Consider the following 23,060-nt stretch of genomic DNA (forward strand, 5'->3'; position numbering starts at 1 on the left):
GGCCCCTGGAGGCCACCCTGGCCGAGACTGGGAACGCCTTCGTGACCCTTGTTTCTTCTGTCGTGCATGCTCTTCCGTTTTTTCCTGTTGCCCCTTCCTCCTTTGTTCCCAAAGTGCCTCATCCTTCCACCCACGTGCCCTGGGCCTTGGTTCTGAGTGGGCCCAGGGGAAGGGGACAAATGACGCGAGGAACTGCAGTGCCCGTCCTCCGGGGCTCTCCTGGCCTCCCCCTCCCGCCCCTCAGGGGAAAGCCACACCTTGGCCTGGGTGCTCCCGACGCGATACGTATTACAGACGCCCAGTTGCGGGGGTAGGTGAGGCAGCGGGGAGCGTCCACAGCGTCGGAGGCAAGGGGCCTCATCCTGCTGTGTCCCTGCTCTGAACCTGTTCGTTGGTTGTGCAGATGCGACCCTCCTGGTCCCATAAAGGGTCCTGCCCTTTGTCAGCTCCTCCCATGTTGTGGGCCTCCAGTGAGAGGTAATTGTATGTGTCCACGTGACCGGGACCGGGATGCCCAAATATTGGGTCAAATACACTGTTTCCGTTTAGGGTATTTTTGCAGCAGATTAACATTTAAATCGGTAGGTTGCAATAGATCGCCCTCCACGACGTGGGCGGGGCTCACGCCATCAGCGGCAGGCCCCAACTGCAGACACGGAGCCTCCCAGGAGAATCCTCCGTCTTCAGACCGGCCAGCAGGCCTGCTCTCCCTGCCTGGTGGCCGCTGAACACCAGCTGCCCGGGGACCCAGCCCGCCAGCCTGCCCTGCAGAAGGGACTTGCTTGCTTCCACGGCTGCGCCAACCACTTCCTTGAAGCAAATCTAACATCTATTTCCACGTCCCGCCGGTTCTGTTTCCCTGCAGAACCCTAACACGGCTCGTCTTCTAGGGCCCACCTGCCTAGGTGGGCTCACGTGCCTGCGTGAGCGAAGCAGAAACCTGCCCCCACTGAGTCAGGGGGCCTGGAGGATGTAGAGGCTGGTGCCCCTCTCACAGCAGGGCAGGCCCGGCCCAGCCTATGGTGTCACCTCCCAGCACCCAAGGCCTGAGAGGCTAAGCCTCTCTCTCCCTAGAGGCTGTGTCCCCGCTGCTCGGGGTGGGGGGGTTCCCCTTTACCCCTCACCCACAGCCTGGCTGCCTGGGCAGCAAGGGCTCTGGGCCATGGGCAGTAGTCCATGGCTGGACCCAATGCTACCCCCAATAGCAATGACCCTCTGGGTCAGCTGGGGGTGCCCCTCTACATGTGGTGACAAAGTTAGAAATTAGGACGCTGGACTGGAAAGCAATTTATTTAACCTAAAGGGTCAGGGAGACAAGTGACAGCACCTGTGGGTCAAATCAGGAATGGGAGAGAGTGGCCTGAGTATCCGGGCAACCTTGGGAGTCCAGCTGTGTGGGGAGCCGTTTCTCGAACGTCCAATGGGGATCAGGGGTCGTGGGCAGCTCGCCAAGGGGAGCCACCGTCCCTCCCCCTCCACTCAGGGTGCATGGGAATCTCTGGCCCTTCCCACCCAGAGGACGGCGCCCCCGTCCCATGAGTGGCGGGTGGCGAGGGGCAGAGCTCTCCCCGTAGCCAGGACTTCGGGGAGGGGAGGCCGGGGACCTCTGTGCTCAGGGAGAGGTCAAACCCCGAGCCACGGGACTCTGGGGTGTGAAACCCCTCTGCGCCCCCAGGCAGTGGTCCTGACTCCATTTGGGGACAGGAGGAGGGGGAGACTGACGTCAGAAGGCCCATCCCTCTCGTGGGCCAGGAGGCACTCAGGGAGATTCCCACTGGGAAGTGACATGCCCCCTCCCCGGCTGTGACCCTGGCTGACCCAAGTGGACCAGAGCCAGGGGCAGTGGGCCACCACGAGGTCAACACACCCCGTGTGGCTTGGGGCTAGAGACGCACAGCGCAGACCTCCGAGCCCAGGAGAGAGAAGGCGGAGGGCAGCCCGGTCATCTCAGTTCTTCTTGCCCGCTGGGGCCTTGCTGCAGGGGGGCAGCTTGGAGTGGCCCAGAGCAGGCGCGTCCAGCTTCACCTTGTTCAGCACAGTCTTCTTGATGGCCGCTGGTGAGACCTTCTCCCGGTCGGCCATGGACTGCAGCTCCCTGGTGGGACATGAAGGGGGTTGGGTGCAGGGCTCCACCTGCCCCTGGAGCCCGAGCATCCATGCGGGACGAGGGAGACAGCCCCCAGCACCTGCCAGCCCAGGCCCCTGGCACCCGCACCTCTCTGCCAGCCACCCTCCCCTAGACTGCCATCTGGTCTGCTCCCACCTCGCTCAGATCCGCTCAGCCGCCAAACCTAGAGCCCCCACCTCTGAGCCCAGGACATGTGCCTGGCCCGTCCCCCCACCGCTGGCTGGAGCCGGGAAGGCGGCTCTGTGCCCTGGTCTCCCAGTTACACAGTGGCACTGGGAGGGGCCTGGAGGTCAGGACTGGAAGGCGAGCCCCCGGGGCGAGAAAGACGCCTGTCCACCCGCAGGCCCTGAACGAGGGACAGTGACACCAAATGCCATCCGCCCCCGCCCTGGCTTCCTTCCAGCCCTCGCAGAGCCAGGGCGCCGCCTCCCGAGTGTCTAACCTGCTAATCTCCCCAGCCAGGCCAGGAGGCAGGGTTATCATGCAGCCCACAGAGGTTCCCTGGCAGGACAACGGTGGGGAACACCACAGGCCCTACCCCCAGGGACCTCAGGGCTCCCCAGGCCCCACCCACTGCCAGGCCAGAGCTCGGTCAACATCGGCTGCGTGAATGACCGAGCGGGCTCGAGCGAGGCAAGGGCCCCAGTGCACCAGGGCAGGTGGCCGGGGTCAGGCAGCAGCGGGGGCCCACCATGTCCGGATGCAGGAGGCCTCCACCGCGTTGATGAGCAGGGAGCGGAACCCCCCGCTCTCCAGCACGTGCAAGGCGTGGATGGTGGCCCCTCCGGGAGAGCAGACATTGTCCTTGAGCTGGCCTGGGTGCTGTTCCGAGTCCAGCAGCATCTTGGCAGCCCCCTGCAGGCAGAGAGCGGTGCCGGTGGCTGTGAGGGCGGGCACCCGCCCGGGTCCACAGGGCATTTGACCCCAGCCCCAGCGGCACCCCCCGACCCTCCACTCTCCCACCCCAGGGCACCAGCCTCGCCCCCACAAAGAGGGTCCAGAAAAATACTGACCAGCAGGGCTTGGGCCCCGAGGCGGACTGCCAGGCGCCTGGGAAGCCCCATCTTCACACCCCCGTCAGCCAGGGCATCGAGGGCGGTGAACGCCTGCAGGGAGAAGGCGCCTCAGACACCGTCCGGGCCTCCTCTCCTCGGGGAAAGGGCTGCCCGGCGGCCCAAGCAGGGGGCAAGGGTGAGGGATGGACAGAGGTGCCCCGAGCCCCTCCCGCCGCAGGCAGCCGCTGCCCACCATCCCCAGGGGCTCACATAGGCTGGGCCGCTGCCACTGAGGCCCGTGACGGCGTCGATCAGGTCCTCCTCCACCTCCGTGCAGAACCCCACGCTCCCCATGAGCTGCTCCAGCAGCCTGCCGTCGTCCACCTGGGCGTGGGTGCCCATGGCGTACACGGTGGCCCCCTCCCGCACCACAACCGGGGTGTTGGTCATGCAGCGGATGACTCTGGGGGCTGGCTGGAACGCTGTCAGCTTCTGCAGGAGAAACCAGCCGTGTGTCCGCCGCGGCCCCACACCCGGCGGGCTGTGCCGGGTGCCGGCGTGAGCAGCCTCCCTCCCTGCTGAGCATCTCTGGGGTTCTCAGCGAGGGCTGGGCCCCCACGCGCATTTCACGGATGCAGAACAGCGGCGCCGAGGGGACCGGAGCCCCGGGCCCTCTGCAGTGCGGCCCTCTGCAGCACGCGCTGCCATCCCCTCCCCAGACCCCCTGGGCCTGGACCCGCGGCACCCACCTTCTCAACAGAGGTGATGGTGACGCCGGCCGCGCAAGACACCAGGATGTGCCGGTCCTCAATGTCGGCGCCGATCTCGTCCAGGATGAAGGGGATGATGTGGGGCTTCACGGCCAGGAAGAGCACGTCGCTGTGCCGCACGGTCTCCTTGTTGTGGGGTGTCAGGTTCACCCCCATTTTCTGCGGGGAGTGACGAGGCCGGCTCAGCCCGGGGCCGTAGCCGGCTGGACTCTCAGCATCCCTGCCCTGCCCGAGCCGAGGGCCGTCCTGTGGGCCAGCCCCAGCCCCGAGGCTTCTGGGGCCGAGGCATTGGGGGCTCAGCAGGAAAAGGGGCTGTGACGCCCCACAACTACCTCTCCCATCCCAACGGGTAGGAAGTGTCCTGCTCTGGGATGTGTTCTCTTTGCGAAGAGAAAAAACACTCGGTGTCCGTGCCGCAGCCTTGGCCCACCCCACCATGGGCTGCAGCCCCAGCCCCCGTCCCCCCAGGCCCTCTGGGTGTGAGCCATGGTCCCAAGCCGGGCGCCTGCCCCACCCCTGGATCCGGAGCCCTAACTCAGCTGTGGCAAACCGAAGCTGTACCAGCCCCAGAGGTGTCTCACCTGGCCCCACACCGCAGCCCCGCCTGCCTGGCCCCCCAGAGCACCCCGTTCCAGACCAGCACTTGTGTCTGTGGCCCAGGTCCCAAGAGCAGAGCTGGGCCTGTGAGGTGCCCTGGCCCAGGCCCCTCCTCTCGCTGGGGTGGGGGGACGGTTTCACCGTGCCTGGGCCACTGCTCCTGGCCCTCGGGGGTCAAGGCTGTCCCAACCCTCCTCCCAGCGTCCGACTCACCGACCGGCCCCTGCGGGGACAGCCGCCCTGTCCACCTTCACCTACCCTGAGTGCCGCAACCGTGGCCAGGTCCATGTCTGGGGAGCTGGCCATTATCTTGTGGGCGGCTAGGACACCTACAGGGACAGAGTTCCTCCCTGACCCACGCTCCCGGGAAGGGGAGTCGGAGAGTCGCAATCCCACCGCCCGGGGCAAGAGGGACCCCCACCCCACCCCACCCCACCCATCCTGGGGGGCATGTTATCCAACCCGGGCCCCTTCCTTCCCCAGGCCACAGAGGAGTAACCGCCCGCCCTCCACTCTGGGTCCCCTCCTGGCCGCGGGGCCTACCTGCTGCCGTGAAGCCCTTGGCCAGGGCGAAAGCCAGCTGGCCGGCCCCGATGAAGCCCACGCTCATGGTGCCGCGGGCGCGCCCACACCCTCAGAGCCGGCACTTGCTCTGCCGGAGCAGCTGCGGGAGGAGACGGGGCAGGACCCCCAGCAACAAGTTGGGAGGGCAGGGCCAGGCCCGGCCACTGCACCGACAGCTGGCGCCCCTCACCCCGTCCGCTCCAACTCTCCCCTGGGTGGCCCAACAGCCCCGAGCCGGGTACCTGCTCCGGTCCCCCACCTGCAAGAGCGTCCCACGGGCGCCGGCCTATAGACGGGGTCCGGGGGCCCGGGGGGGCGACCGACTGGCGCCCGGAGGCCCCCCAGGGGCAAGACCCTCCTGTCCTAGCACCCCCACCGCCCGGTGCCCGGGGACGAACACGCGCGTCTGCGCTGCCTGGCAGCGCCACCCACCTGCCGGAGCCGGACCCCAGCCCTGGCCGAGTCGCCCAGCGCCCGCCGCCCCCCACCCAGCCCGCGGCGCCAGCCACGCGGCATCCGCGCCCGGCCGGCCCCGCCTCCGGCGCTCCAGCCAATCCGCAGCGCGGCCGCCGGGGCGCCGGCCAATCGGAGGCTGCGGGCGGCGCAGGGGGGGGTTGCATCATCCTCTCGCCCGGGCCCACGCCCCCGCTGGCCCCACGGGGTCTCCCCGCCGCCTCCCGCACAGCAGACCCAGAGACCCCGGCCCCCACCCCGCACCCCGCATCCACGCCTCCAGAAGCCCCACCCCGAACCCGCGTCCCTTAGGACCCCCGTCCCTGGGGCCCTCGCCCCCTGACCCGCCCCCCCCAACCCCAGACCCGGGCCCGGGCCCGTGCGTGGGGACTGAGGACGCGGGGTGGGCGGAAAGGGGCGGTGGGAGTGCGGTTCTCAGGGAGGGGTCCTGGGCAGGGCGGCACCACCCGCGGGGCCCTGTCGTGGGCTGCACGGACACGAGTGTGCCAGGCTGGTGGCCGCCACCCGTGGCAGACGCGGGCTGTGAGTCCGGAGCTGTTACTCACACGATCCCGTTCGGAGGACCCCACTGGGTAGAGTGTTTGCTTGCTTGCTTGGATTTGGGAGGGGAGGGGTGGGGAGGCAGGTTAGAAACAGTTTGCCAAGTGGAAACATTTAAAATGTATCACTAGTTCGATACTGTATCTTTTTAGGAGTTAGGTTTTTTGTTTTGTTTTGTTTTTGTTTTGCTGTTTTGCCAGGAGGCTTGGCCCGTGGAGGGAGAGCCCAGCCTCCTCAGACCCGCAGGCACCTGGGACCTCTAGGCTGCTCCCTGGGGCCCCTGCTTCTCCCACTTGGGGTTCTCCTCCACAGGTCTCCTCTGGGCCCAGCCCCGTCTGAAAGCGGCCTGACACGCCCACTAGGCTTGTTGCCATGTCAACTGGCCCAGCGGGCCACTGAGGGGGGCGGCAAACGGAAGAAAGACTGCGACCCCCACAGTGCCTCGCGGCTCCCAGGAAGCCCCCAGGGTCTGCTGCCATCTTGTCTGCAGGGCCTGGGGAAGTTTTGGGGGAGCACGGCCCCAGTCACTGGGTCCCCCCAGGGTCGTTCTCAGGGCTCACCCGAGTCGAGTGGGGGGTTTGGTTTGGGATAGTTGGGGTCCCAGTCGGCAGCAGGGTTAAGGCAAAGCAGAAGAGAGAAGTGACCCTCGTGGGCAGCCCGTCCGCTGCCCAGCGAAGGGCTGGGCCCCTGCGTTGGGTCAGCTGTGCCCGTGAGACGGCACATGGGCAGGCCTAAACCACGTTTGTGCCGCGGAAACCCAGACGTGTCGTCGACACGGTGACCACCGCCCGAGCCTGTGCACGGATCTCGTGCGTGGCCGAGTTCCAGGCCTCCGAGTGGCACCTGTCCTGGCCGTCAGTCCCCGCCCTCCCAGGGCGGGGCTGCTCCGGGAAGGGCCTGCGCAAACCCGGGGCTCCCCGGACTGTCCCCACCCCGGGAGCGGAACCGTCTTCTTCAACAACGCACTGACCTTGCAGCAGCCGCAGCACATGACCCCTCGTCTGCAGAGAGGGCCCGCGTCCCCAGGCCCTCCAGGCTCCACGCGGGCCCGGCCCCCTCCCTCCTCTGCCTCCCCGTGGGCTTCGGAAATCCGGCGTGGCTGCAGAGCTGGGGGCGGAGGGCCTCTGGGCGGTGGGGGAACCGGGAAGTTGGCGCAGGTATCTGGTCCCAGGAGTGTGGCTGCAAGCGGAAGGACGACTGGTGTCCAGGCCTCCCTGTGCGCCCTGGGAAGGGGGGGCCCGTGTGCTCCTCTGTCACCTGGAAACGTGCCCCCTAACCGCAGACTCCCCGCAGTGGGTGGGGTCCCTCGGCACACCTCAGGACCTGGGCTCCTGCCCCCTTCGGGGACCTGCCTGGCACACCTGCCCCGGCGTACGTACGGCTCCCCGTCCGAGTGCCGTCCTTGCTGGGCAGGGGCCCGATTGGTCTCCCGCTCTGCCGGCTGCCAGCTCAGGGCCCTTGCAGCCCCTGCCTGGAACCTGCCTGGGCTCCGCTGCCCACGGTGGCACCACACCCCTCTGCCCACCACTGTGCTCGGGCCCCAGACACCCCTGTGGGGGGGGCTGGGGGCAGTGCGTGCTGAGCACCACCGGGATTGGGCACGGACAAGCTTGCCTCACCGTTCTCTTCCGTGCGCCTCACCGAGGGAGAGGAGACCACCTGCCCCCTCCTCGGAGGCTGTGTCCCCCACCCCCACCCCGGCGTGGCCTGGGGCCCACGGCGGCCGCCCTCCAGCAGGCAGGGTGGAGCCCAGGGTTGAGACTGCTCGCCAGACCCGGGTGGGAATCAGCATCAGCATTTATTTCCTGTGCGAGGCTTTGTTCCAGTCTGTGGGCTGAGGGGCCTCCGGGCTCGGAGGCTGCCAGCAGGCTGACCTGGGCAGGCCCAGGCTGGGCTCTTGAATGGGAGGAGCTGTCTGGAGCGCGGCGGACAGTGGCCCTGTCGGGCCCTGGAGGTCAGCACCCAGGCACACAGGCACGTGAGCAGGTGGAGGTGCTGGGCCTGCACGCCCTAGGGAAGCACCCGGTGCACGGGCTCGGAGCCCCAGTGGCTGCCCCAGGCCCTGCAGAAGCTGCTGCGTGGAGGCCAGTGGTGGGGAGCCGCCTGGGCGGGAACCCAGCTTCTCCTCAGCGTGCTCTTGGCAGTGCTGCTGGCCTCTGGGGGCCCCCGCAGGCCACCTGTGTCCTCTCCGGCCGCTGAGGCTGCCCTGAGTGACCACACCACAGTCCTGGCTCTGCTGACCACGCCGTGGCTGGCGGGAGGCATGTGAGCTGGGGTCCCGATTCCAGCGCCTTCTCTCCGCGTTGGCACAGACCCCAGCAGGGCCCTGCTGGGATGGCCGTCCTTCTAGGGTGCGGGGGGGCCGCCCCCTGAAGGCTGGAGGAAGGGCCGGCCCCCACGGCCCTCCACTGGCGTAGCTCTGGCTCTGCCCCGGACTCCCTTCCCACGCCTCTGGGAACTGTCCCCTTTTCAACAGTCGGTCGCCCAGCCCGAACGGGGGCTGCAGACCCTGACGGACCCCCGGGGCTGCCTAAATCCCAGCCTCGGCGAGCCCATGTGCAAAGGGGGCCACTGCAGCACCTGCCTCTTCCGGCGACCGCTGCTGGGCCGGGCGGGCCGGGGCCTGGAGAGACAGAGGCACCTCTGGTGTCCCTGCTCGGGGCCTCCCACCACTCTGTCCCCCCCCCCACCCCTCCCGAGCTGAGGGGCCCCAGGGCTTCCCCCTGCCGGCACCTGGCAGAGCAGCAGTGGGCAGGCGGCCGCCCAAGGGGGCTACAGGGTGGGCACGAAGCGGATCCTCTGGGAGTAGGCGAGGTCGATGACATACAGGAGCAGGTTGACGTAGGTGAAGGTGGCCACCACCAGCTGGCTGTCCCAGGGGCAGCTGCCCCGAGGGCAGTCGGGGGGCCGCCCGGGCTCGCCGTACTTGGGGTCGAAGCAGAAGACGGGCCAGATGACCGCGGCGCTGAGGTACAGGAGCACGGCCAGGAAGGTGTACACCACCACCACGCGGTCGAAGGGGCAGCCCAGGCCGCCGGTGTGGCCCATCACGCTCAGGGCCACCACGGCCACTGTGGCCAGGAAGCACAGGCTGTAGACGGCCACGCACCACTGGGTGGCCGCGAAGCGGCCGTAGTGGCTGTCGTGGACCAGCGCCCCGAAGATGATGCAGGCCACGAAGGCCTGGACGATCTTGAGGAGCCCGGACACCGTGGCCATGTAGCTGGCCACCTGGCCGGGCCGGGCCCGGGTCAGGGCCACCTCCGTGGCGTAGGCCAGGAAGAGGAGCCCGGCGAAGACGCTGGCGGCCAGGCGGAAGTCCCGGGCCGCGCAGCCCTCGGGCTCGGGCGGGCACCGCAGCCGGGTGAAGTACAGCGGGTAGAGGACGGCGGCCGTGGCCGACAGCAGCGTGGCCAGCATGGCGAAGGCGGCCGTGAAGTTGCCCCAGGAGAGGCGCAGGCAGCCGTGCAGCCGGGTGAGCTCGCAGGCCACCACCAGGGCCGAGACGGCGAAGCAGAAGCCCCAGGCGGCCATGCAGAAGGTGCCCTGGACGCCCGCGAAGCCGCCGCGGTGGGCCACCAGGCTGAAGGTGGTGCAGCCGAAGGCCAGCTGCAGCGCGCGGGCCGTGCCCACCGGCGAGGCCACTGCGCCCAGGTGCAGGTACGCACCCCCGGGGGGCTCCAGGGTGCTGCCCATCCGGCCGGCCGCTCCCTGGCCTCGCACGGCGCCTGGCGGAGGCCCGGGGTCCTGCCGGGCTGCGGCCCCTGCGTCTCCTTCAGCTGCCGGGTCAGGCGCCGGCAGCCTGCAGTGGCGGAGCCGGTGACGCGGGGACACTGCAGCAGGCGGCCTCTCCGCGCTGCTGTGGGGAGGGCCAAGGCTCCCCCCCCCCCCCCCCCGCGCTATAAATAGGCGGCTGTGATCAGAGGCTGGAACATCTGACCCCTGTGTCCGGGCCAAGCCCCTGCCAGGGTCATTAACCCCTGGGCTGCTGGCACCGCCCCCACCACAGCACCTGCAACTGTCTGTCAGTGGCTTCCCAGCCCTCGGGGGCGGGAGGGTGGAGAGAGCCCAGGGCAGGGACCCGGAGCTCAGCCAGGTTCCTCCCAGTCCCTTCGGCTCCGGCAGCCTCCAGGGCTCTCACCTGCCAGGAGGGAGGGGGAGGGGAGGGGTCCCTTCGGGCCCTTCCAGAAGGTGGCCTGGCCCAGACCCAGGCGGTTCCGGGACCCCGTTGTCATTGCGCCTGGGGCCCTCGCTCAGCTCTCTTCTGGGGAGACGGTGGGGCAGGGAGGGGAACCCTGGAGACCCGGTGCCCCCCTCTTCCCACGGCCCCCCGCCTGACCTGGGGTGGAGCTGCACTTATTACATGGGAGGGGGCGTGATGGAGCTTTTGCTTGTCCCTGTACCAGACACGTAAACACCTAGAAAAAACTCAGCTCCCCCCATTTTTTAGGCCCCAATATCAGTAATGCACGAAACGTCTTTAAAAACGACGAACTCCTTCCCGAGCGCAGGGGCCGGGCGTGCCCAGTCGGTGCGGGAAAAGTCACAGAACCGTCCCCGGCGCCCGGCCGCCCCGGCGAGCACACGCCTCCCGCGTGTGCATGTGGCTGCACGGCTGCAGGCGTGTCCCACGGCCGCCGGAGAACTGCACGTCCACGGAAGCGCTGTGACGTGGCACCGCGGACGCCCTCTCACCCGGAGGCAGGAGTCGCCGCTGCGTTGCCCCCTGCCCCCCCCCACGCGAGGGTACTTGACCCCCAACGCTGGCGGCGGCTCTGCGGCTCTGCGGACACGAGGGTCCGTCTGGAGGCGCGGCCCCCTCGGGCCCCCGCCGGGAAGGCACTCGGGCCCTGGACCAGCTCTGTCGTCCCTGCCCCGTGGGGCCTGCGTGCTCGGCCACTGTGCCGCCCAGCCCCCCCACCCCCCGCCGTTTCCCGCTCTGCTGCCCGGGGGGGGGGGGGGGGGTCCGGGCCCCTGGCTCCACAGACTGCCCTTCAGCGTGTGCAGTCGCACGGTCTCCTCGTGGGTGGGTTCCGGCCAGGTGACCTTCCTGAGCCTCCTGACCACGTCCACCGCGGGGGAGTGAGTGACACCGGTGTGCCCGAGCGCCGGCAGCCCAGCCGGCTGCTTGGGGAGTGTCCTGGGCTACATCCTCCCGGGTGGGGGGGGGGTCCTGGTTTCTGTGGGCAGCTGCTCTGTGAGGAGCGACGCCCCTCCCTTTAAAAGGAGACTCGTGCCCCCTGACCTCACCTGCTCGTTTGGGGTGTCTCCAGAGCAGTCCCCGCAGTGATAAAGTAGGGGGGGGCTCCTGTGGGCTTCTAGGGGAGTGTGAGCACCGCAGTGGCCCTGCCCACCCCAGGGACGCCCACCCACTTGCTGTCACTCGGGGGCGGGTCGCCCGCAGGTCCAGCGCACCCTCGGGAGGGATCCCTGTGGGCCTCCTGAGTGTTCCTGGTCCAACCCGACTGCCCCGGGCCACAGCGGCCGGGCGTGCGGAGGCCCCCTGCTGCTGGGAGCAGCCGGCGTGTCTCAGGTGGACACGGTGCCACCACCATCCAGCCCAAGTCCCCGGCTCCGAGGATCCCAGCAGCGAACCCAGCCACACCTCCTGGCCACACACACGTGGCCTCTGCTCCTCCTCCCTCCGCACCCCGACAGGGCCACGGGGACAAAGGGTTTATTCACTGGCGAACCCCTCGGGGCCTGACCCACAAGTGTCGGGTGCCATGGGCCCTCCAGCCCCACCTCTGCCGGAGGCAGGGGGCCAGCCGGCCGGGTGATCCCGGGGGTCCTGCTGGTGCCGCGCCTGCCGCCGTCTCTGCAGAAGAAGTGTGCCTGGGCAGCGGCCCCTGCGAGCCCCCTGTGCGCCCCCTGCCCTGCCTGCGTGGCAGCCCTTGGCTGGGACAGTCTCCCCCGGTGGGTGGCCGTGGGAACGCTCTCGGGTCCTCCCGGCCCCCGTCCTGCTGGGAGCCCACCGCCCTGCGGGAACGCTCTCTGAGGCCATCCATTCTGGGAAGTTGGGGGGCTGCTCCCCCAAGCCAGCAGCTACCTCCAGGGACCCCTCCTGTCTTCTCCCGCCTCTGGCCACCCCATTGTTCACCTTGCTGTCTCCCACTGGGGCTCTGTGGGTCCCCCAGGAGACCTCGGATGGGCCACTCAGCTCCACCTGGGGAAGCCATGTTGGCACGTGGGCCTCAGGTGCGCGGGGCGGAGGCCCGGGCTGCCCGCACAGGTGTGGGCGGAGGCCAGGAGTGGAGCCCGGGCCGACGAGGCCTGGATCCCACCCCTACCCCTTACAACCCCCCGGGGAGCCTCTCTGGGCCTCAGTTTGTCTGTCTGTGTATTGGGGTTTGCAATAAAACCCACCTGTAGGGCAGCTGGGGGGAACGGATGCAACTTCAGGTGCTTCACGCAGGGAGCGATGGGGAAGCCCCACCCACAGGAGGGGAGACCCAGTCTCGTCTCTGGGGACTCTCAAGGGGACACGCTGGCCCTCGTGCCCAGCGTCGCTGGCCAGGACCGTCCCGCCAGCGTGGCTCTCCTGGGCCCCAAGGCACCTCAGGAAGTGACTGGCGTGTGTGAAGAGTGTGCAGGCGCGTGTGGGCACACCTTTAAGGGGGCTGGGTCCTCCGGGACCCCCCACAGGAGGACTGGCCCCTCTGTTCTGGGGGGACAGGGCCAGGGGCTGGACTGGGGGGACGTCTCGCCCTCAGACCCACCACGTTCAGGCCGGGAGCTGAGCGCAGGTGGTGCCCAACGAAACAGAGCCGGCACGCAGAGCTCCAGGTGAGGAGGGACTGTTTTTCTGGGGTGATGATGACGGTGTGCCCGGGGGCGCTGGCGGTGACATGGCTCCACGTGTGCGAACGCCGAGCCAACACCAAGAAACCGCGACGTGGGGGCCTGCGCAGGCCACCTCGGCGGCGGGATAAACAGAGCTGCGAGCTGCTGTCCCGGGTTCAAGGTCTGCCGCCCGCATCAGCGGAGCGAGTGGGCAGAAGGGGGCCTCCTCAGGGAGGGTCTGGAATGGGAGGCCAGGTGGGGTGTGGGTCTCGTACAACCCGCCCTCCCTCTCCCCCCAACCTCCCCCCATTGGCCAGGGTTGCGGGAGGTCAGGGGTGGGGGAGGGGGTGCAAGGTGGGCCGACTCCCGACCAAATAAACACGTCCGCAGGGAGAAGCTCTTTCGTTGTCTCGTTTTTCATTATTTAAAAATATATGTTACAAAACAATATCATTCATCATATATTTCTTGCTTATTTTCCTTCTTTAAAAATTAAGGTAATAAAAAAGTCACTTTATAAAATAATACGAGAGGGCAGGGGAGGCCGGGGCTGGCTGGGGGCGTGGGGGGCGGGGGTGCTGGGGAATCCAGTGCTCTGGCTCCCCGCCGCCGCGGGCTGGAGGCGGGCGGGGCTGGCGGGCGGGCGGAGGGGTCCCAAGGCCACCGGGCGCGGCTGGGCCTCCCGTCGGCGGTGACAGAGGGGCAGTGAAGGCTGCGGGGGGCGGGGGGGGGCCCTGTCTGCCCCGGGGGGTGGCAGGAGGGCGGCGGGCCAGCCCCGGGCGGCCGGCCTAGCTCCCACTGCCCAGCATCCCCAGCAGCCGGCCCGGCTCCAGGCCCTGCTGCTGGGCCACGGTGTGCATGTCGACACCCAGGTGCAGCAGGAACTGGGCCACGCTCATCTCCTGGCCCGTGTGCTGATCCTGGATGGCGGGGCAGGAGGGGTTGCAGTGCGGCCAGGAGCAGCTGTCCACCAGGTGGATGGGGCAGCCCTTCAGAGGGGCCTTGCCGGCCTTGGGGCCGTCCTGGAGGCTTCTGTCCCAGCAGTGCAGGGCCCGAGGCAGCGAGGTCCCCTTCACCTGGATGTCTGTCCAGTGGCTGCGGGTGGAACCCCGGCGGGGGGGGGGTGGGTCACTGGGCTGCGGCCAGAGCGGGTGACGGCGTGCTGCCGCCGAGTCCCGACACACAGTGGGTCGTCTGTGAGGCCCTGGCAGCCCTGGAGCTGGGGGGCGGGGGGACGGGCGGTGGGCGCTGGGGGCTCCGTGGGCTCAGAGCCAGTGCCGCGAGTGGGCCTGCCGAGGGCGCACTGACCTTTCGAGGATGACCTCGTGGGAGACGCAGGAGGGGACGAAGGCGGCCCTGTGTGGAGGGGCGCACAGCCGGTGAGCGGCCCCGCCCTCTCACCCCCTCCCCCACTCCGTGCCCCCCACCCTCGGAGCCTGCCCCCCTCCCCACCCCGCCTGGGCAGCTGCTCCTCGGCCCAAGTCTCATCTCTACCCACGTGCGCCCTGATGACCCCGGTGCCTCCTGCCCCCGTGTCCCGTTTGGTTCCCGGCCGCCGGGGGGCTGCCCCGGACGGGCAGGTCCCATGTCATCTTAAAAACAGGCCTTATTTTATTAAAGAGTTTTATACGCACAGTAAAGCGGAGGGGAGGGGCGACCCAGAGTTCCCGTGCACCCTCTCTCCCTCATAATCGTTCGCAACACCCCACCAGGGGGTGCGTTTGGGACGGTTCCTGTACCGACAGTCCCCGATGTGGAGACAGGCCTCTGTCACCGGGTGACGTGCCCTGTTCGCGCCCAGACGGCCCACGTCTCCCCCTGTGCCCCCGGGGCCGGGGCGTCCCGGGGTGGGCGCGCCCCAGAGGCAGGTCCAGGCCTGCCGCAGGCCCTTGGCGCCCCTGGGGACCCCTACCCCGGAGCCGGGCGGCTCGCCACCCACGAACAGGGGCCGGCACTCACGACACGTCCTTGAAGGTGTGCCGCAGCTCCCGGCCGATGTTCTGGATGTACAGCCACTGGCCCTCCTGCACCGGCGGCCCATTGAGGTACGCATTGTCCACGATCAGCTGGGCCTCGTCGAACAGCCACTGCACCACGAACACCGGGCCTGCGGGGCACGGCTCGGCTGGGCTGGCTCAGGTCTCCCAGTCCCGGCCGGCTAGCCTCCCCCCTTTGCACCCGCCCTTCCTTGAAGAAGTACCTTGTCCGGGCCCCCCCTCCCCGTCCCCCCACCACCTTACCCTGCCTCCCAGGGACTTGTTTGAACCAAGATTTGGTGGTGACGATGTCTCTTGGCATGGGACCTCACTGCTCCCCAGCAGGTGGGGGTGGGGGTGGGGGGGCAGCCCGGCCCTGCTGCCCAGGAGCAGCTTTGGAGGCCGGCTCCCTAGCCCACTCCCCCCCGCGCCCCCCACCCTCCCCACCAGCCCCCTCCCGGCCTGCCCGGGACCAAGAGGACTCAGTGCTGAGGCCAGGAGAGTCCCAGGCAAACGGGTCAGGCCTGTCGCTCGGCTCCGGGACCGGGCAGTGGCCTGAGCCTGGCCTCTGGGGGCTGGACTCCAGGCTGGAGGCGCGGGGCCCCCGCCCCCGCGTGCGCCGCGGGCCCCCAGCTGACACACTCACAGCGCACGGTCGGGTAGACCTTGTAGCCGAAGAAGCAGTTCCACTCCTCGCCCTCCGGGAACCGGCGCCGGCAGCGCTCCGGGACCAGCCCGTTCCAGTACCTGGGCCACGCCCACCGGTTAGGCCGTCCGGAGCCCCGCCCCCGCTCCTCCGGCCGCGCCCTGCGGGCCCAGCCCCTCCCCCCCAGGCAGGGCACCTGACGCCTCGGCGGATGCCCTCGGTGGGCGCGCAGGTCATGGTGTCCTCGCATTCCGTGCGGCGGTACTGCTGGTTGTCCAGGAACCAGCCCGAGTCGGCCAGGCCCCGCACCTGGATGGCCGGGTAGCCCAGCTCCTGCAGCAGCTCAGCCACGCGGTCCACGTTCATCAGCACCCCGATGCCCCCCGCGCTGCGGGGGAGGAGGGTGCTCAGCCCCCGGAGCCTGCGGGGCCGAGCCCCCGCCCCGAGGAGGGGACCCAGCGCTGGGGGGCAGGTGACCCGCCTCCTCCGGAACCTCCTCCCCTTCCTCTCGCCCTCTGCCTCGGTTTCCTGGTCTGACCATAACGACGCACTCTAGGGCCTCAGCCCTTCCTCCGTCCCCACCCCCCTCCAGGTGTCCCAGGGCCCCGTGCATGCCTGCTGGGACACAGGGACTGAGACCCCAGCCTCCCGGGACCCGCCGCCTCGGAGAAGGCACGCTGGTCTGCAGCTGCCGGCCAACCGCCCGCCTAGGCCCCCCGGCCCAGGGCCGCCCTCCCAGCCGCAGCACGGAGTGCCGGAAGCATCTTCCAGACGGTCAGGCTGGAGCCCGCCCGCCCCCCGGCCGCCGCCCAGCCCACCTGCCGCCGGCCAGCAGCAGCACCTTGGCGCTGCCCAGCCCCTTGCCCAGCAGGTCTCGCACCACCTCCTGGATGATGAGGGCGCCCATGAAGGCGTATCCAGCTGCACGGAGAAGGGGTTTCGAGAGGGGGGCCGGACCTGGGGCCGGGCCTCCTGCTCCAGGTCGGAAGGAGAAGAAGCCCCAGCTGGGGGCTGGGGAGACTGAAGGGGGGTGTGCCAGGCCCTCCTGGCCGTGCTGGGGACCCCTCCCCCATGGGACAGCAGCAGCGGGGACCCCCCCAGGGAGGCCGGGCCAGCCCGGACAGCACGGCCCTGGGACATGCCGGCGTCGGTCGGGGACAGAGGGAGTCATGAGGCTGAGGGTCCGCATATCCCGGGAGCCCGCCCCTCCCTGCCCGGTCTGGGGTTGTGGGGTGAAGGAACAGGGTGGGGGCGGGCAGGGCACTCACTCTTGTCGGACTTGGGTGACGCCCCACTCCAGACATCACTGGAGCAGTAGGGGATGTAGCTGCAACACAGGGACGGTGAGCCCGCCCTGCCCCTCCACGGTCCGGGGCCGGGAAGGACCCCCCCCACCGGGAAGACCCCTCGAGTTCCCGCTTACACCATGTTGGCGTTCCACCAGTGGGGGTTCTCCTCTGGCTGGGAGGACAGGATCCCCGTGCCTGTCAGGGGGGACAGGGACGGTGGGTCCTTCTGGTGGAGGGGGGCGTGCAAGGGTGGGGACTACAGGGAGGGCTGGGACGTGGGCAGGTCTCGGGTGGCCCCTAAAAAGGTGGGTGGTCTTGCCGGCTGGAGCCAAGGTGGCTGGGGAAGTGGAGAGTGGACGCGGTCATCACGGCCAGAGTGACCCCTGGATGTGGCCCTGAACTGCCCCTGCCCTCCACCTGCCGCTTTGACCCAGGGATGACCCGTGTCCCTGAGCCGAGAGTCTGCGCTGGCAGGTGACCCGCGACGAGGAAGCCAGGGCGAGTGTGAGGGCACCCTGGGCTTAGGAGGTTCAGCGAGGGGCACAGTGGGGCCCTTCTGGGGTTCCAGCAAGCAGAGCCAGGACCTGCAGTGGTGAGCCCCCGGAGGCCCGATCCTCCCCTCTGCGCCCCCGCCCCATGTCTCCGGCCGCCGCTCTGCACTGACCTGTGCGGGTGGGCGGCCAGTCCGTGGAGCTCATGAAGTGCGGAATGCTGTTGTAGCGGGAGTCACAGTTCTCCCGGTCGAAGCAGTACCAGCCGCCTGCGGGCACAGCCACCACTCAGGGCTCGCACACCCCGGGGAACCCCGACCGCTCCCGCCCGGGGCCCCTGGGACGCACCTTCCAGGAAGAGGAGCCACCGCCGACTGCCCTTGGATTCCTTCAGGTAGTAGCTGCAAAGGAGCGCGGGCGGGCAGTGAGCTGTGCGCCACGCCCGGCTCCGGGCAGGAAAGGGTCATTCCACCTGTCGCCGGGCGCGCGGGCCGCACGGGGGCGCCCGCGGCCATGTCCCCGCCGCGCGCAGCGGCGGCCAGTGGCGGCCAGGCCCGGGAGGTGGCGCTCGCGGGGCGGGGACGGGCCGCGAGGGGCTGTGTGGTCCGTGGAAAATCCCCACGGCCCGCCCCGCGCGGGACCGGCTGTAACCTCGGCGCCGGCGGCCGGGCAGGGGGGCGGGAGCCTTCGCTGGGGCTCGGCATCCTCCTGGGACGCGCAGTGGCGCTTGGAAAGCGCAAAGCGCCCCCGCCGGAGCAGTGTGCGCGGCGCGGGCGCACTGGGACCCGCCAGCGGGCGTGAAGGGGCGCGGGCGCCACCCAGGCGGGTCGCTGCCTTCCTGCCGAGGCCCGACCTAACACCCGGCTCCTCGGGCTGCCGCCCGGCTGAGCTCCGCGAGCTCCTCCCCGGCCCTCAGCCTCGCATCCTGCCTTGATCTATTTTGGGGGTGGAGAGGGGTGAATGCTGCTCCCCAGTTCTTCCGCCCCGCCCGCGTCCCCTCCCCGGCCCTCCGCCGGCTGGGACCCCGGCACAGCAGCAGGGAGCCGACCTGAGCAGGGCTGGGGTGGGGGTGGGGTACGGCAGGGCTCTCCCCGCCCCGCTGCATCGCCTCCTCCCGCTGGAGCCAGGGCCACTCGAGGACTGCCATCTCCCCGCCCAGGGACCGAAGGACACGAGCCGAGGGTCTGGGCACCGGTGGCCGAGAGGTCAGTGCCCGGGCCGGACGGGGACCAGTACGTCCAGCGCTGCCCCAGCCCCGGCGCGGGGAGTCAGGGCGCCGGCTCTGCCGAGCGCAGCGCCTCCGGAGCCCGACGGGAGCCTCTCCCCTGGGGGCGGGAACCGCCACGGCCAGTCCGAGGGTCCAGCACGGAGACTCCCTGCGTCGGGGCCGGGACAGGGAGGCGACCGCGCAGCGCGGCTGCGGACAAGGCGGCCGGGAGGCCGGCGGGGGCCCCGGCAGGGGCGCGCCGGGCGGTCGGGCGCGGCCTTACCCGGCGGGGCTGCCGTCGTTGCAAGTCACCGAGGTGTTGGGCAGAAGGTGCAGCCGCAGCTCCTCGTCGAGCTGCTGCGTGGAGCAGGGGTACAGGGACTGCGCCAGACTCTTGACCTGCGCCATGAAGCTGTCCATGTTGCCCTCCACGGCCGTGAAGTCCAGCGGGAAGCTCTCCACCGGCCGTCCGGCCGCGGGCGCATCCTCGGACGGCTGCGGGGGCGGCTGCAGGCCGCGGCGCCGCCAGGTCTTCCTGCCTTCGCTGCCCCCGGCCCAGTGCAGCAGGCCCAGCAGCAGCAGCACGCGCACCCCTCGGCCCATGACCGCGCCGCTCCAGCCGGCGGCCACCTGCGGAGAGCGGACGGCCGTGAGGCGGCGGTGGGGGCGCCGGGCCGGGGGCGCCGGGGCTGAGGGGCGCGGGGCGCGCCTGCTGGCTCCCCCGGCTGCCCGCGCTGTGCCCGGCCGAGGAGGCGCAGGAGGTCGGCGTCGAGGCTCTGGGGGCCAGGCGCCGTGGCCGGGGCAGCTGGGGCTCCGCGCGCGGCCGGCCGAGGGCAGCGCAGGGTCTGGGTGCGCTGGCTCCCGCCCGCGCCAATGAGCGGCGGGGGCCGAGCCTGGGCGTAGTTTGCGGGGGCCGCGGCGGCCCGGGTGCCCGCGCGTTAGATGTGCCGCCGCCGCCGCCGCCCGGGCTCGGCGGAGGGGGAGGGGACCGCTCTCGCTCTTTTCTTGGCGGAGGCATCGCCTTTTCTTCCCAAACCGCAAGCCTGACGGAGGGGCCTGGACTACCCCGGCGCGGCCGCCGGAGGCGCTCCCGGCCCGGCTCCGTGGGGGGCAGCGAGGCCCGCGGCCCCGGCGGTTCCATTCGCCGCGGCCTGCCCGGCGCCGCTGCTCCCGCCCCCGGGACAGCAGGAAGGGGGTGCGGCGAGGGCGGCGGCGGGGAAGGACGGAGGCTTTTCCGAGCCGCGGGCACCCCGCCCGCCGCTCGACGGACTGGGGGCGCAGGGTGGGCGCGCTCACCTGAGCGGTCTTTCACCCCCGCCGCCCTGGCCCGGGGTGTAGCTGCCGCGCGCCCGGGACCCCGGCGCACACTTCCTCCTCGAGCGGGCCGGAAAACCCGGCTCACCGCGGCCCCGCTGCCCGGGCTTCTCCGCGTCGCTCGTCCGCACCACCAGCCCGCGGTGCGCCCGGCTCCGCTGCCTCGCTCTCTAGCGCTGGCGCAGCGCCTCCCAGGACTTTTATCCTGCGGGGCCCCCGGGATCAAAGCGACGGCGGACACGGGGCTCCGCGTCTAGGGGCCGTCTGCAGCGCGCCCGGGGCCTCCTGGAGCAGCGGACAGGTGTGGCTCGAGGCCCGGGCGCCGTAGGCAACGGTGCGGGAGGGACCGGGCGCCCCTACGCGGCGCCGAGGAGGATTCGCCCGGCCCTGCGCCTGGAGGGACAGATTCTGGGTGGCCCTCGGAGGCACTGGGGCCAGAGGGGGCGCTGCCATCTGCCGAGGCCGCTGGGCTTCGGCTGCGGTTCTGGATCTTTCCTCCATGCGCCCTGGCTGCTGCAGCGCTCCGGCTGAGGCCCCCAGAGCCACTCCCTGCCCTGCAGCTCTGGGGGGTGGGGGGTGCGCAGCAGTGGGCTAGGATGGAAGGGTTGCCAGCTTGGCCTCAGCTCGGTGACCGACACTGACCACTGTGTCTGACCATCGCCTCACCTTCCCAGCCCACCAAACCGGGGACAGAGGAGATGCCTGGTCAGAAATCAAGATGGGGAGGGGGGGCAGGTGTTTACTTAGGGGGTTTCTCCCCCCCCAGGGCGGGTGGGGACACAAAGACAGAAAAGCATGGATTCTCTCCGCACGCACACCCCACACCCGGTGTCCACCCCCCTCCCGGCGGCAGCCTGCTTGCTGGGTGTCGCGACACCCGGGTCAGGGGCAGGAGAGAAGTCCTACCTTCTGGGACGGAGTCCGGAGTTGGGGCAGGCCTCCCAAGCCCTCTCTGATCCGGGGCCGTGGACAGACACCAGCAGCTCCTCGGGGCCGGGAGAGCAGAGGCCGCAGCCAGGGGTTCTGTCCGGAGCTGGGCCTGGCCCCTGCCTTTGTAGTCCGCCCGGGCCCCTTTGGCCCTGAGCACTGAGTGATGATGAACTGAGATTAGGAAGTTACAACACCCACCCTGCACGCACCCAGCGGGCTGCTGGGGCCGGGCTCTCCACGGTGGCCTTGGGAGACCGGCCGGGGCCCTGGGAGCTGCTCTGTGGGCGCCTGAGGGCTGCGAGGTGCTGGGACACAGCCCTCAGAGCCTGGGCTCAGGGCAGGGCAGGGCAGGGCAGGGCCCTCCGCAGGCATGCTGGGGGCAGCAGCTGGGCACCCATCTTCCTGGTGGGGGGGGGCCCGGGGCCCCGGGCGGCTAATGGAGGTGCTGAGGCGGCTCTGAGTGTCCGGAAATCCACACTGGCCTCCCCCACACCACCCCCCTGTTTTTGGGCCAGCTTGAAGGCCCTGCCTGGGACAGACCAGAGGCAGCAACTTCCGACACAGGCCCTGTCTGGGGGGGGGGGTCTCCCGCCCCCGCTGACCCAGGCGCTGGGGACAGCCTGCCCTCGGCCCCTCCGGCACCAGGGGCCTGTGGTTCCCAGGCCCGGGCAGGGGAACGCTGCGCCCAGCTGGACAGCCTGCCTGCGAGGGCCGTGCTGGACGCCGGCCTGGCTCCGAGCCACTTCCTGGCCAGCCGATCCCAGGCCCGTGACCTCTCTCCGTGCCCCCATTTCCTCCTCTTTAAAGCGGGGCAGTGACCGCCCCCCGTCAGCGGGCTCCTGTGGGATTACAGGAGCCCATGCGTGAAAGCACCCGGCGCAGCGCACGGCAGGGTGGCGGCTCGGCTGCCAGCGGCGCCCGGGGACCGGGGAAGAGCATGTGGGGCTCCCTGGCGTCGGCTGTGGGGCGGCACAGCCCGCACACCGGACCCGGGTGAGTTCCCGTTTGGGTTTGGCTGAGGCTGCGAGCGGGAGCAGAGAGGTACAGAAGCCCAGCTCTTCTGCATGCGACCCGCCCACCCGGCTCGCTGCTCTCCGGCCGCCCCTGGGCCACCCTGGTCGCTGGTGCAGGGTCTCCCTCCACTCAGACGGGCAGGCTCTGCCCTGTGCCGCCCCCCCCGCCCCCCGTGTCCCTCCGGGGACCAGCTCTGCCTTTGCAGCTCAGACTCCCCACTCGGAGGGCTCCGCCCCGAACCCTGGGCGGGACAGCAGGCCCTTTGGTCTGGTCGTCTGCTTCCACGCTGCCCGCACGCAGCGCGGTGGCCGCTGTGGCCCCCACACAGGGGAGGAGGGGACCTTGGACAGCAGTGGGCCGGGGCCACCCCAGACCGGCTGGGGTGACTGGGGTAAAAAACAAACTTGAAAACACCGAGTGTTGGTGAGGGTGTGGGGACAGCGGAGCGCGGGCACCGCTGGTGGGGATGGGAGACAGTGTGGCCGTGGCGGGGCCCCGCCGGGCAGGTCCCCGAGTGGTTAAATGGGGTCATCGCAGCATCCAGCCGTTCCTCCAAGGTGTGTCCTCAAAAGGATTAAACCCAGGTGTTCAAACAAAAGCTTGCACGTGGATGTTCATAGCGTCACGAGTCACAGTCCCCGAAAGGCAGAAAGGCCCCGGACGCCCACCAGCGGAGGGGTAGGCCGCCCGGGGGGGGCTGGTGCTCAGCCGCAGAGAGAGGGAGGGCCGAGGCCCTGGCGCAGGCCACGGCACGGGGGGGCCCCGAGAGCCCCGGAGCTGAGGGAGGTTTGCCAGGCTCGGGGCCGAGAGCTGTGTGAGTCCCTCGATAGGAACCGTGAGGGGTGGGCCGGTGCCCGGGGCCGGAGAGCAGGCTGCTGGTGGCCAGGGGCTCAGGGAGAGCTGGGGGGGGCGGGGGCTGCTGGGGGGGGCGGGGCTTCCTCATGGGGCCAGGAGAACCTCCCGTCGTTGACTGGAGGGCGGTGGGGCACGAGGCCCCGCCAGCACTGAGGGCGTGGGGTTGTGCACTTCGTAGTGCCTGGCTCCATGTCGTGTGAGTTTAGCCCTAAAACCCCCAAAGCACCAGCGGGTGAGACCAGAGAGGGTCAGCAGGCTGGACTTAGGGCCACGGGTGACTGGGAGGGTGGGGCCAGGGGACGGGAGTGCTGGGGTGGGCTGGTCCAGCTCTGGAACCCCCCTCGGATGCGGGAAGTGTTCTGGGCCTCCGCGGGCTCATTAGACAGGTATCTGTGGGGCCCACACGGGGGGTGTGGCTGTGCCCCATTTCTGCACCCGGGGCCTGGCTCCGCCCCCGCTGAGCCCGAGGCTGGGCCCCCGAGCCTGT

At 70.1% G+C, this 23,060-nt stretch overlaps 4 protein-coding genes across 6 annotated transcripts in view; 1 reads left to right on the forward strand and 3 right to left on the reverse strand.

The window, feature by feature from the left end:
* The window catches only part of ANAPC11 (anaphase promoting complex subunit 11), a 33,869-nt gene extending 29,427 nt beyond the window's left edge, over positions 1-4,442 (forward strand). For all 3 annotated transcript variants that reach the window (XM_036034274.1, XM_036034277.1, XM_036034275.1), the window contains exon 6: positions 4,391-4,442. In XM_036034274.1, coding sequence (XP_035890167.1) covers positions 4,391-4,427 — 37 coding nt within the window. In that variant the 3' untranslated portion in view covers positions 4,428-4,442. The remainder of the gene's footprint in view (positions 1-4,390) is intronic.
* Positions 1,264-5,578, reverse strand: PYCR1 (pyrroline-5-carboxylate reductase 1). Its single transcript, XM_028520514.2, has 8 exons — positions 5,487-5,578; positions 5,034-5,154; positions 4,749-4,819; positions 3,873-4,052; positions 3,394-3,615; positions 3,142-3,234; positions 2,820-2,983; positions 1,264-2,095 (listed from the first exon to the last, which is right to left on the reverse strand). The coding sequence occupies exons 2-8, from the start codon at positions 5,098-5,100 to the stop codon at positions 1,948-1,950; spliced, it is 945 nt and encodes a 314-aa protein (XP_028376315.1). The 5' UTR covers positions 5,101-5,154; positions 5,487-5,578; the 3' UTR covers positions 1,264-1,947.
* Positions 5,579-6,311: 733 nt separating this feature from the next.
* MYADML2 (myeloid associated differentiation marker like 2) lies at positions 6,312-10,178 on the reverse strand. Its single transcript, XM_028521672.2, has 2 exons — positions 8,802-10,178; positions 6,312-6,325 (listed from the first exon to the last, which is right to left on the reverse strand). Exon 1 carries the CDS (start codon positions 9,762-9,764, stop codon positions 8,841-8,843), a length of 924 nt encoding a protein of 307 aa, XP_028377473.1. The 5' UTR covers positions 9,765-10,178; the 3' UTR covers positions 6,312-6,325; positions 8,802-8,840.
* A 3,070-nt stretch (positions 10,179-13,248) lies between these two features.
* Positions 13,249-20,741, reverse strand: NOTUM (notum, palmitoleoyl-protein carboxylesterase). The gene is made up of 12 exons (XM_028521096.2): positions 20,681-20,741; positions 18,744-19,090; positions 17,602-17,654; positions 17,427-17,522; positions 16,897-16,957; positions 16,742-16,800; positions 16,292-16,394; positions 15,670-15,861; positions 15,474-15,574; positions 14,811-14,958; positions 14,160-14,207; positions 13,249-13,946 (listed from the first exon to the last, which is right to left on the reverse strand). The coding sequence occupies exons 2-12, from the start codon at positions 19,061-19,063 to the stop codon at positions 13,640-13,642; spliced, it is 1,488 nt and encodes a 495-aa protein (XP_028376897.1). The 5' UTR covers positions 19,064-19,090; positions 20,681-20,741; the 3' UTR covers positions 13,249-13,639.
* Between the last annotated feature and the right edge of the window lie 2,319 nt (positions 20,742-23,060).

The sequence above is a fragment of the Phyllostomus discolor genome, chromosome 8 (assembly GCF_004126475.2).
Source record: "Phyllostomus discolor isolate MPI-MPIP mPhyDis1 chromosome 8, mPhyDis1.pri.v3, whole genome shotgun sequence".
NCBI lineage: Eukaryota > Metazoa > Chordata > Mammalia > Chiroptera > Phyllostomidae > Phyllostomus > Phyllostomus discolor.

Excerpts from the sequence above, each read along its gene's own strand:
- PYCR1 (XM_028520514.2), bottom strand. The coding sequence starts at position 5,100 with ATGAGCGTGGGCTTCATCGGGGCCGGCCAGCTGGCTTTCGCCCTGGCC. Across the intron at positions 4,053-4,748 it reads CCACGGTTGCGGCACTCAGG|AAAATGGGGGTGAACCTGAC; the intron begins GTAGGTGAAGGT and ends CACTCCCCGCAG. Across the intron at positions 2,984-3,141 it reads TCGGGGCCCAAGCCCTGCTG|GGGGCTGCCAAGATGCTGCT; the intron begins GTCAGTATTTTT and ends CTCTGCCTGCAG.
- MYADML2 (XM_028521672.2), bottom strand. The coding sequence starts at position 9,764 with ATGGGCAGCACCCTGGAGCCCCCCGGGGGTGCGTACCTGCACCTGGGC.
- NOTUM (XM_028521096.2), bottom strand. The coding sequence starts at position 19,063 with ATGGGCCGAGGGGTGCGCGTGCTGCTGCTGCTGGGCCTGCTGCACTGG. Across the intron at positions 16,801-16,896 it reads TGGTGGAACGCCAACATGGT|CTACATCCCCTACTGCTCCA; the intron begins GTAAGCGGGAAC and ends CCTGTGTTGCAG. Across the intron at positions 14,208-14,810 it reads CACACCTTCAAGGACGTGTC|GGCCGCCTTCGTCCCCTCCT; the intron begins GTGAGTGCCGGC and ends CCCTCCACACAG.